Genomic DNA, 12,236 nt, shown 5'->3' with positions numbered 1-12,236 from the left:
GTCCGAGGTGTAGACATCATTTGAAATTACTCATCTTACAAAGTGCCGTCAGGGTTAATATTGGAAGATCCTTGATAGAAGATGCAAACAACCATTTTAGGGGATGAACCTCTGTTAAAGGTTCACTATATGATTTTTGGGAAGAAATTTTATTCAGTAGAAAAGATCTTCACAGAAGGATTTTTCTATGTCTAAACAAACTACGTGAACAAACTATCTTTGTTTTCATGACTGAATAAACAAACTGGACTTAAAGGCCAACACAATGTGATACTGTTTTACGGCTGTTTATATTTGGCGGACCCTGCCGCCTTTCTAGCTTCAAACAGTGTTCTAGGGACCTTATTTTGGGGTTTGTATTATTACCTCATTAATATTGTAAATGTAAAAATTATGAGTTTGTATTTATTCTCCCAAATTTAATGGCATAAGTATTTTTCTTGCACATAGCTGAACTTTGTTTGTTTATTCTTTTTTTAGTCAAAAGCTTTGCAGTGAAGCGTCCGCATTATCATAAAACAAATGTTAAGTAAAGCTTCAGGTGATAAGTGGTAATCAATAGGTAAACAGTACATTAGAAGTCATTATAAGATGCTTATTAACATTAGCATGCGTTAATAAGACTATATACTGTATGTCTTCATCGAATGAGTAAGATCTTAAAACATTTTTCAGCACTTACAAAGTTGCAACATGTGAGAATTGGCCATCATGAATTCATACTCCGGACAAAAAATGTGCAGCATATCACCAAGATAACTACTAAGTAATGCTAACGTTTTATACACCCATGACTGTAGCTGCTGTTAGTTTATCAGCTCAGTTAGCTAGCCAGCTAGCCCGCCTCCCAGGTGAGTGTTGGTGTTTACACTGCTACAACAGGAGCCTCGAGGGGGAAAGAGGCTTTCAGGACTGCGGCTAGCTGGTTAGCATGCTAGCTTCAGATATCTCTCCAACACAATACATAGATTTCTTCTGTTACATGCTGTTGATGATGTTAGATGTTTAACTAAAATTCTTATATACTGCACATTTAAGACATACTTAACAGTTCATAGACTGCTTGAAGCAACATTATGTAGAAATGGGTGCTTGTGTGATTTTGGCACCCCCCACATATTTTGAGTGCAAATCCACTATCTTGGATAAAAATTGCAGGTCTGTAACAATGTGTCAGACATAAGGTAGGTGCTAACTACAAACAAAATTCATAATGACACAATCTCATGTGCTGAAAACTTGTATATTGAAGCCTGGAATGCTGAGATCCTACCCTCTCACTGACGTTACGTAGCGCAGAAACAAGTGAAACAAGCTGTGACTTTAGTCAAGGTTGATGAAAATGTGATCAAAACTTACATATTAATGCAATATCTTAGCTCTGAAGCACAAAAACATTGTATAACACAGCTTTGACAAATTGTTCTTACTGGAGTCACATGTGGCCAGAGAGAGAAGGCTCTGTAAATCATTGCCTCAAACAGGTCTGTGAAAAAAAGATTAGTTCCCAAAAATCCAGCAGTTTGTTAAATTTCTGTAGGAGAATGATGCATTTCATTTTTATGAGGACTTACATAGAGATTGTATACATAAAGAATTAGATGGAAGAGGAGGTCAGAATATAAATATTTATTAAACTGTAATTCACCCATAAATAATATATAGAAATGTATGACACAACAATCGTCTCATCTGTGTGTGTGTGTGTGTGTGTGTGTGTGTGTGTGTGTGTGTGTACACATATCATAAACTAACAGCTCTTATTTACAGATATACAAAGTGGTCCTCAGTTATCGTATCTGAAGCAGAAGGCAATGAGGAAAATGTCAGCTCCAGTCTGAAGGAACTGGACTCAAACTTCAGGGGGGAAAAAAAGTCTTGTAAGTTTGTCTTTCTGTTGGAATATGAGTTCCTCGCTCTGTCACATTCAGAGCGGCTCCTGGATGCTGTTGGTTTCAGCAGCGTGACTGGAACCAGCAGGGCTGTTCTGAGGCGATCCGGGGCCCTGGGGGACCACGCTGTCGCCCGGGGGGGCCACGGCTGGATCTGTGCTGATCCGCTCTACAATGCTGGACAAGCAGTCGAGACTGGAGACGAGAGACCGTTTGCTGCTCCTGGAGTCTGTAACAGAGAAACACATTTCTTTGTTTAGATTGGGCTCATATGAGGAATAAAGGAGGAAGAGCTGCTCATGTTAAAGAACAACGGCTCATAGTAAAGGTAACGTGGACAGAGGCTATAATCGTTTCAAACATCTAATCATATTTCAGAAAAACACAGTCAGTTAAGAAATCTGACTGGTCATATTTAGGAAGAAGTCAGTTCCAAAAAATGAGGAATAGCCCACAAATTAGTCATTTCGACAGAGATACGGAAACTGTTCATATGAGAAGACAAACAACTCGTACTTAAGCAGAAACACATGATATTAAAGGAGTGGCTGTGAGAAACTGACCGTATGCTGTCTGGTTGCTGAAGGAGCCGTCACTGTTTTCACTTGTGCTCGAACACGGAGAGATGAAGTCCATCTGGAAACAGATCAATCAAGACGGTTTCAGTCAAGGAACTTTGCATCATTGATCAATGAGTGGACACATGATTTGTGTTTAAAAACATACTTTTTTCCATTGCTTTGTGAGTTTTATGCTTTTATTATTTACTTAATGTTTTTTTTAGCAGTAGCTGGTATTTCTTTCTGTTTACTGCAACTCTTCAGTCGACATGTCGTCATGTAATCAGCATAGGTCAAAAGGATCAATACGCTAAGTAAAAATTTTAGTCTTTTGAGTCAAAAACAGATTTGATCCTTGGATGTGACATTAAAGATGCAATTTGTAAGAATTCCCAGCTTTGGGATGGGGGCAAACCCGCTCTACAATCCCAAAGCATCAGTGCTTAATCTGTTGGTAATGAGACTCAAAAATCAGTCTCCTTACAAATTGGACCTTAAAGATCCCCTTCACTGAGAATATATTGAACTACTGTGGCCAAAAATAAATGTCTCACACACATTCCAAACATTTCATACAGGAGCAGTTGAACCATTCAGCTGTTCTTGAACTCACCATGCCATCAGAGCAGGTGGAGCGGGGGCTGGAGGCGTCTGAATCCCCGCTGTACTGTTCCAGCGGTGGGTAGAAGCTTTCGTCCCGGCCCGTCCGCAGCAGTGCCTGCAGGGACTCAATGTAGCTGATGGCGTTGCGCAGGATTTCCACTTTAGGCAGCCTCTGGTTTGGACTGGACGCCGTGCAGCGCTTCAGGGTCTCGAAGGCATCGTTGACTTTACTGAGCCGCCGCCTTTCCCGCATCGTTGCCGCTTTCCTCCGGTCTGCGTGGGTTGTCTTCCTTTTGCAGGCCTTGCAGGCCCAAAGCAGGCAGTGCCCCGCCTGGTGGAGGCCCCCGGGAGCCCTCACATGCTCGTCCTCCTCCTCTGCGATGGGGACGTGGTGGTGATGATGGTGATGAAGATGGTCCTCTGGCTTTAGCAGACCGGCATGCATCAGCCGGGCATCCAGGTCATCAAAGAAGTTCATGTCGCTGGTGCTGAAGCAGGGGTCATCATAGAGGTCATCAGCGGAGGAGAGAGGGAAGGGAAGGTCGGACAGATCCATTGGCCCTGAGAGCGACATGAGGGTGAAGAAGAAGAGGAAGAGTCCACTGAAAAGTTCCTCTGATGACCGAGAGGGAAGAGGTTACAGTGTGCCCAAAGTGTCTTCTGTTTGCTCCAACTACAAAGATAAAGGGAGAAACAGGGGGGAAGAAAAGAAAGGGAAAGGAACAACTCCTGCGCAGGGTCAGCTGGCCTGATGAATAAAGTAGAAAGTGCAAGTGTCTACAGAGGAGAGCAGTGTGTTTAAAGGGCCAGTCTGTGTAACTTCAGCTCTGTGGGTTTGCCTTGTCTTTATAAAGGAGTCGGAGTGTGTAGGCGGGGTCATCATGTATGTGACCAATGGTTTGAGGGGGGTGTGTGTGTGTGTGTGTGGGTGTGTGTGTGTGGAGGGGAGGTCACAAAGGTGAAACTCAGCGACAAAAAGGAAGCAATAAAAAGTCCATGTTTAAAGTCCATTTTAAAATCATGGAAAATCGGCACAATGATGCCACTGATGGTAAAAATTAACAAATAAATAAATCTCCACAAACATTACACAGTAATTGTAACTTTTTATAGTACAACACTGTCTGTTTTCTGTTTTTTCTTGAATCCAGTTTTAAAATCCTGAATGAAGTTGTTAAAGTTTCTTCAAAATAAAGATATTTTGAAATCAGAAAACTGTCTCCAACTCACATGAGTGATTACCTCTCTCAAAAATAATGGTGTTTTTTATGTTTATGTTATTCTATTTTTTACATCAAATGTTAAAAACTGTCACACAACAATTTTTTTTATTGATTTTAAGGAGCACTTGCATTAACAAACATGTTTCACAGAAGCGTATGTGAAACTATATATCTCTAGGTTAAATACAGAGTCAGTGTAGCATCAGACAGGGGTGGTGACATTGATCGCACTGTGATTTACTTGTTCAGTACTTTAAACACCTAAATCTTCATAATAATTAAAGGTGTAGTATAAAAAAAAAATCGCATCGTTAATGTCTGCACAGAAAAACCCATTTGCCCTTGTCTTGGATGTTCTGTCTTTTTGATTCAAATCCAACTGAAATAACTAATTATTTGTTCATTTGTAGGCCTGTGTGTATTTACTACATTTTTTTATGTTGGGAAATTCCACGTAATCTCTCACAGTTTCTAAATATTCCACATTTTTAGGCACCTAAAAAATATGATTTTCTGATCTTTTAGTGCTTTTAATTAACTTAGAAAACCATTCAAGATTGTACAATCATGTCAAAGTACGAGCTGCACTTGACTGACAAAAAACTTTATAAACAATTACATGTTTTACACTGAAGTAACAGTGAATGTCAGCGTGGCAGTAACATTACAGGAGCTTGGATGCGATATGACAGAGACGAGGATGCTGAGCGCCTCGGCCTGATGTCCTACAGAGGAGGTCAGAATGTCACACAGTTGTCACGTCTCTGATCTGAGGAGAGCGAGGCTCATCCCCCTTAAAGTGTGTGTGTGTGTGTGTGTGTGTGTGTGTGTGTGTGTGTGTGTGTGTGTGTGTGTGTGTGTGTGTGTAAAAGTAGGGGAGGGGGAGGTCATCACTGGACAACAGTTTAAGACAATTTGTCCAAACAGACGATAATCTCGACTCACAGGCTGATTTTCATTCGTTTTTAAGTCGTCCTCTGTCTTTGTCCCCTGTAGTTTTTTGTCTTCGTGCCTTTCAAACCACTGATGAAACAATAATGCACCATTTATCATACTTTTTTTTTTTTCACTGAGCCTGATCTTGGAAAGATAAATAACAGACTTTGGTCAATATGAGTCTGAAAACCTGGGGAACACGTGAGGTTAATCAGCGTAACTATTTTCAGACCGTTACCTTAAAAACAGAGAGTAAAGTTACTGAAAATCAAAATTTGCAGTATTGTAACAAAAGACACACAACTGTATGCTCTTCATGGAAAATGAATTCAAGAGTTTACTAATTTGTTTTTTGGTTGTTCTTTTTTTTTTATTAAGTTGTTGTTGTCGGAAAGGCAAACCCAGGCGCCATCTGAGAATAGCGTGGAATGTAACTTTCACACAAAATTTCAATTCTCATTTCAGCTTGAGCGGTCCCTTCAATTCGATTAGTTTTATGTGTTTTGAGTTTATTCATGTCTTTGTTTTGCAAATGTGGGATTTCTCTCAGCCTCGGTGAAAGTGTTAGTGTGGGAAAGAACAGCTCACATCACAGACTCCTCAGAGCTTAATGGGAAGGCAGTGCGTTAAATTTAGCAGCTTGTGAAATCTAAGACAAGTGCCCTTTAAACTGAAGCTGGTATCATTTGGAAGATCCCCCATCCCCCGACCCTCGCACCCACTCCTCTCCTTCAGGGACACGTTCGTATAAACCGAGAGAACATGAACCTGATAGCAGTGGAATCAAATGCTGTGATAAAGATGCCAGTCTTGGCATACTTGTGAAGTTTGAAACCTGGTGTATAGTGAATGTTTTTTTCCAGCTCTGTTGAAATATTACGTACACAGAGTTACAAGATTCAAATGCAGAATCAACAAACAAATACGTGATCACAAATAACTAGCTCAAACATGTACTTTGTGACATGAAATGCTCTTAAAAAGTGCCCCAAAATTAAGTTGTGCACGTGAAATCCCTGCCAGGTGTGTCCCAGTTATTCCAATTCATCTCTCCTGCAACAAGCAGCCCGAGATTCTGCAGGTTTGTCTTTTACAACAACACAACAATAACAAATAACAATGTGTGTTTTGTGCGCGTGACTCCATGCGATCCTCTGTCCGTGTGATCACAGCCCTCAGCTCAGTGCTAATCCCGCATCAAACTGAGATATTAAACCTCTATGGCGGCCATGAAGAAAGGCATCAGAGCCGTCTCTTTGCAGCTGGAACGCTGCCCGAGAGCTTTGGACTCTGGTGCGGTAAAGACATCTGAGCAAGCAGCCAATCAGAGGCCAGACAGGGGCCGAGCAGAGAGCAATCCCAGTCCAGCCACGAGACAGGTTGAAGCTGAGATATTCAAAATGCTTGGCAGCTGCTTAGTTCCAGTTATACACTCGATGAATGCACGTTTCGTATGAGCACCACTTACACTGCTGTGTAATTCCATAGATGTCTTCCAATGATCATTTAAACTGCTTATCACATCGAGATATGCAATCTTACGAACACCAAAGCGCTCCAGCTCCTAATCGCATTTTTTACTAAGTCAGTCTTGACTCCAGTCACCCTTTATGCCCTTTAAGTCTTTACTGTTGTAACATGTCGTGACATCAAATTCTGAGTCAGTCACTCCTGACCTTGTGACACATTCTGTATTCTTCTGATCTGAAGTGAAATTCCCTTGTTTTTAGTCATGTTGTTGAACAACAGGCCGGCCTCACCACCCCACCCTGATTCCACAAAATGTCTGCTCATATACAGTATGTATGAGTGTGATGTCTGGAAACAGCACTCCTCCACAGCCCTTCTTTTGCAATTTACAGCTCCATCTTGCAACACTCTTCTTTCCATATGAGTTGCGTGGGAGGTTCTGCGTGTGCAGATTGTGTCAATAGCATATTTTTAGACATAAAAACAGTGTTAAAGCCACTAATGCGAAAGAAAAAACTGATGAAAATAATCTACATTTTACAAGTTAATTCAAACCAATCGAAATGAATGAAATTGCTGTCCTTTGCTCATTAGATCATTTATTTGAAGTTATGGAGCCGTGAGAGCATGTCGGTCTTTGACCGTGCTTAAAATGCTCACCTGTTCTTACTGTGTTATCATGCTGGTATACTTAAAGTATTTGATGAACACTTTTTTATCCTCTATTTAAAGAAAAAGGTTTTTAGTTAACAGTCAAAGAGAAGAGCATGACTGCGGCATTTTTGTTGAAGCATGACTCAACTATGTGCTCTGCAGCTTCCGTGGGTGTTTTCAGGATAAAGATAGAGACACACTAACAACCACTTGCACGGGAAGCACACACTGTATGTTACAATGTGAGAGTGTGATGAGGGCTGTAATTGCTGGAGCGTAGACAGAGCATGGATTCCCATACTTTTAACCTTCAAGGGCCAAAACAGAAATTTATCTTCATCATTTGTGCTTGTTTTTATCTTGTGTTCTTTATCTTTTATTTTCACTGATAGATATACATTGTACATTAATTAATTCACACACACATGCAAAAACTATACAGCCTGTAACCAAGAATTACAAAGTAAAAACACAAAAGCTAAAAGAGATAACAGAGATAACGATGGCTACCTCTGTGACTTGAATGTCAGCTGAGACATGAGAGACACAGATCCTGATGTCAATTGCACAAAATATGTCAAATGACAATTAACTATCACTAAATTAAAAAGGGATCCATTCTACAGAGTGTGGTCAGCTGAAGACCGCATTAGTTCCTGTTTCTGTGTCAGTTACAGGACTCGCTTTCTCAAACAGCTAATCCCATTTTTACCATCACGTATCAGAGAGAAACCAGACAGCCAGCTCTGTGGTTCTGCAGAACCAACACGTTCCAGCTGGTTGTGTCATCGTCCCATCCGTCCACAATCAAGATTTTCTCTGTTTTTTGCGTTTGGACGAAGCTCTTAATCCCATTTCTGTCTGCTCAGAGAGAGAGAGAGAGCGTCTCATGTTTCATAGAAACCCTCGATACCCCACCAGGGACCACTGCCCGGGCAGTTTATAGCACCGGGTACAAGGCGAGAATATTTTTATCGGGCTGTTAAAGGGACGTGTGTGTGTGTGTGTGTGTGTGTGTGTGTGTGTGTGTGTGTGTGTGTGTGTGTGTGTGTGTGTGTGTGTGTGTGTTGTGCAGGGAGGGAGCATCTTCTGCTGCTGTGTTGATTTTTCTAAGATTTCAGCTGTGATTTGTTCATATTGATTAGAGTATTATGAAGATTGTTTTCCCGATCCCCAAAGCAGTTTCTAGAGTCAAAAGCTTTTCATCAGTAGCTGCAAACGGGAACCGAACAAACAAGCCGTTTGAAGCTGTGACAGGATTTTCACCTGACAATTCGCTCAAATAATTCATATATTTGCTCATGGTTCACCCAAGTCATTTTCAGCTTAAGGCAGCTTTTGTCAAGTGCTGCGGCTGTTTGTCATTCTAATGGGAGCAAACAAACAATAAATCTTGGGCCCCGTCACCTGTCGTCGACGTCATCATCAAAGCTCAAAAGAGGAAACCATGAAGCCTCAATCTGATCTGGTGCGCCGCGAGCAGACATGTTGGGACACGCAGAAGAGGACAGGGTGACAGCCTGCTGGACCTGGATGTGGAATCCAGATGGATCTGAGCTCAGAGGGACTCCCCAAACACACACACACACACACACACACACACACACACACACACACACACACACACAGAACAGCACTGTACCCCCTCCTCAGCTTTATGGCTCCTGTTAACAGTCAAAGCAAACTGAGCGTCGTCTGGTTTATGAGTTGTTTCACTCCTCTTGATTCTCAGCACCCTTCATCTTCAAAGATCTTCAAACACCTTCATTTCCGAGCTGTCAGTGGCACAAGAGGACTTGATCTACTGTAAACTGTGTTGATGGGTATTATGATGCACTGTGACACAAAATCTGGGCCCAAAGATTTTTCCTCTTTTACCTGTTACCTTTATATCTGTCAACACTGTTTTGGTGTTATCTGCTGAGCTTCGGAGATATCAGCTGTAACGATGTCTGCCTTCTCTTGAATGGAACAAAACTAGGTTGCGCTTGGTATTTGGTGTTTAAAGTGCCAGAAAATGGACTTGTATGTTTGTGTGATTACTCTAGGTAATCCACAGACCTTGTAAGAACAGTTTTATGTAGGAACTCTTTTTTTCTACCAAGCTACAGAGCGTGAGCTGTAACATTTCATCTTAGTGAGTTTAGTTAGCTAGCACCTCATCCATGAGTAGGTGCATGCTTCTTTATTCTGATAAACTGTTCCCAACAAGGTCTGTGGGCTATTTACAGGAAACGAGTCGTGATTTCTGGAAAAAGACACTTCTGTTGAGTTTTTCTAATCTACTTTTGGTGCACTTTGAGCAACACAGGGGTGAGTCAAAGACCACAAGAACGCCCTCTAGTTGCATCATGTAGTTTTAATTTTAGGGTGAACTGTCTCTTTAAGCTGAGCTGCTCCTCAGAATTTATTTTGTGGATTTTTGTGACTTCCATAAGCATCCTTCAAAATGTATTAAAATATTTCATTAGCGATTTAAACGTTAAGGTATAGAATAGAAGAACAAGAAGAAGAAGAGAGAGGAGGAAGACAAGAAGAAGAAGAAGAAGTAGACGAAACAGATGAAGAGAAATGAGTTGATAGACAGACAGGAAGAAGAAGAAGAAGAAGAAGAAGAAGAAGAAGAAGAAGAAGAAGAAGACTCCAGCTCCACCAGGCAGCTGCTGTGTGTGGTGGTGCTGTGAGAGGAGCTGGAGGTTTGACAGTTCGACAGGTGTACAACTCCTCTGAGTGACGCTGCCACTGGCTGACTGTGAATTACTTCTTCCTGTTGCGTGGCGAGGTGGCTGACCTCTGGACACACTGCGATGGCCGTGACTAACTGCTCTAATAGGACCTAAGTAGCCTGCTGGGACACGCACACACATGCACAGGTGGGTAACCATGCTGTTCTCTCCATCTACGACTCCGGCAGCTCAATTTGTTAACAGTTTATCTAAAGAAATGTCTCTGTAGTGTTTGTATCTGCACCGCTCATATCAGCTGCAACACTGTCTGTGCAAGCAACTACAAAATAGGGGCCTCGTCTTTAGCATGAACATTTCACACACAGACACACTCATGTATGTAGTTTATTGACTGATACATCATTGACCTATCACAGACGTGCTGGCAGATATTCCTCTTACAGATTATTTCAGAAAACAGTTCTTGAAGTAATTTAATATTGAATATTAACATATCCTGCCTCTAATATGTACATATCTTTGTCACAAGTGTTCGATAACCACATTTGATGGAGAATTGCAAAAAAAGGTGTATGTTCATTTAGCTATTCTGTGCAAGAATATTATGCAAATACATTGGCCAACGCATGGATGTCAGAATTTAGTATTGTATCTGCATCAGCCCCAAACATCTTGTATCAGTCGGGCTCTATTGTAAATGCAGTACATATAATATGCACAATATGTTTGGTATTTAAGTGTTCAGAACACTTCTGTTAGCTTACTGACAATAAAAATTCATTGTTCTTTTTTCAAAAAGGATGCTTTAGAGATTATTTCCTTTCAGCTTCACGTCCCAAAGCACAGTCAATATCAATCTCTCTTTCCTCATTTTATTGGTCAAAAAGCCAATGCAAATGAGTAAACAGGACTTTTTGTCTGTATATTTGCTAACTGGCACTAAACACAAAGTACAGCTGAGACTGATGGGAAAGTCATTAGCTCTGCAAGTGTTTCGTCATAAACCAAACTATCAGACAAAAAAAAGTTCTGACCCACTGATGGTGTCGATGATGAAAAGTCTGAGCATCTCAGCCTGGAGCTACTCCTTAACAATATGTTTTCTTGGGAACAAAATTACTTTCACTTCCTACAGAACATATTTTCTAAAGAAACAGGGCTGTCCCTTCAGGTCAGCAGCATATGTAAACAGCAGTGTCACTCAGTAGACACACAAAAATCAGTGAACAAATTCTTTGGACTCTTCATCTGCACGCAATGAACACAACTCTTCTTAACCATGCTGTTAAATTTCAGTATAACTGTAACTTAACTGTAACAGCAATATAACTTATGCAACTGTATTATAACTATCAGAGTTCAGATCACAGTGATCTCGGCTGCAGCTGCTGTTCGCTCTGATCTGAGTGTCCAGCTCAGATTACTTATGTGTGACTCCTCACGGCTCTGTAAAAGAAAAAAAGAGATTCCACACATTTTTTTTTTCCTAATCATTCTCTGGTTTTCCCCTCAGTTATGAAACAACACTGAGGTCATGATTCACCACGACTGGGAGAGAACCGCAGACGTGCATTTCTTAACTTGGTGACACAGATTTTGGCTGATTTTGAAATCTTCGAACACAAAGAAGGTGAATGGTCCTCCGTGCAGTTTGAGGAAGTATCAGAATACTCTTTGTATCTTTATCTTATTGGTGATGAAATGTAGCTAAGCTCCTTTTGCTCTCTTACAGTAAGTGCAATTTTGATGTATGAGTACTTTACTTAAGTATTTCCATTGTCATCTACTTTATATTCCCACTCCGCTGCATCTCAGAGCCAAATAGTGTTACTTTTCTACCTACGTTTATTTGGAAACTTCAGTTCAAGACTTTTACTCAAGTGTTATACACGGGTTACTTTCGCTTTTACCAAAGTCATATTTTAACACATTATCTTTACTTTTACTCAAGTATGGCTTTTTGGAACTTAACGAAACACTTGTTCTTGTACATGATTTTTGGTGACTAGCAGGGGTGAAAGTCACTTATAACAACTACTCAAATTATAGTAATTAATAAGTCATTCTTTGGGGTAATTGTAGTTTTTTCAAGTATATAATTTCATTAATGTAGTTCTTAAGTGCATATTATACCATGTTGCATACTTAGTTACTTTAAAAATCATAATTGAGTACAATTTCAATTAATATCTAAACCTCTCATCTGCATGT

General features: G+C 40.7%; 1 protein-coding gene across 1 annotated transcript; it reads right to left on the bottom strand.

Annotated features, from left to right (window-relative positions):
- Positions 1-1,622: 1,622 nt before the first annotated feature.
- LOC119018814 (myoblast determination protein 1 homolog) lies at positions 1,623-4,000 on the bottom strand. Its single transcript, XM_037096803.1, has 3 exons — positions 3,066-4,000; positions 2,456-2,528; positions 1,623-2,121 (listed from the first exon to the last, which is right to left on the bottom strand). The coding sequence occupies exons 1-3, from the start codon at positions 3,627-3,629 to the stop codon at positions 1,928-1,930; spliced, it is 831 nt and encodes a 276-aa protein (XP_036952698.1). The 5' UTR covers positions 3,630-4,000; the 3' UTR covers positions 1,623-1,927.
- Positions 4,001-12,236: the final 8,236 nt, after the last annotated feature.

The sequence above is a fragment of the Acanthopagrus latus genome, chromosome 4 (genome assembly GCF_904848185.1).
Source record: "Acanthopagrus latus isolate v.2019 chromosome 4, fAcaLat1.1, whole genome shotgun sequence".
NCBI classification, from domain to species: Eukaryota; Metazoa; Chordata; class Actinopteri; order Spariformes; family Sparidae; genus Acanthopagrus; species Acanthopagrus latus.
This window is presented reverse-complemented; position numbering and strand designations above follow the sequence as displayed.

Excerpts from the sequence above, each read along its gene's own strand:
- LOC119018814 (XM_037096803.1), bottom strand. The coding sequence starts at position 3,629 with ATGTCGCTCTCAGGGCCAATGGATCTGTCCGACCTTCCCTTCCCTCTC. Across the intron at positions 2,529-3,065 it reads CCACCTGCTCTGATGGCATG|ATGGACTTCATCTCTCCGTG; the intron begins GTGAGTTCAAGA and ends ATCTGTTTCCAG. Across the intron at positions 2,122-2,455 it reads CAGCAACCAGACAGCATACG|ACTCCAGGAGCAGCAAACGG; the intron begins GTCAGTTTCTCA and ends TCTCTGTTACAG.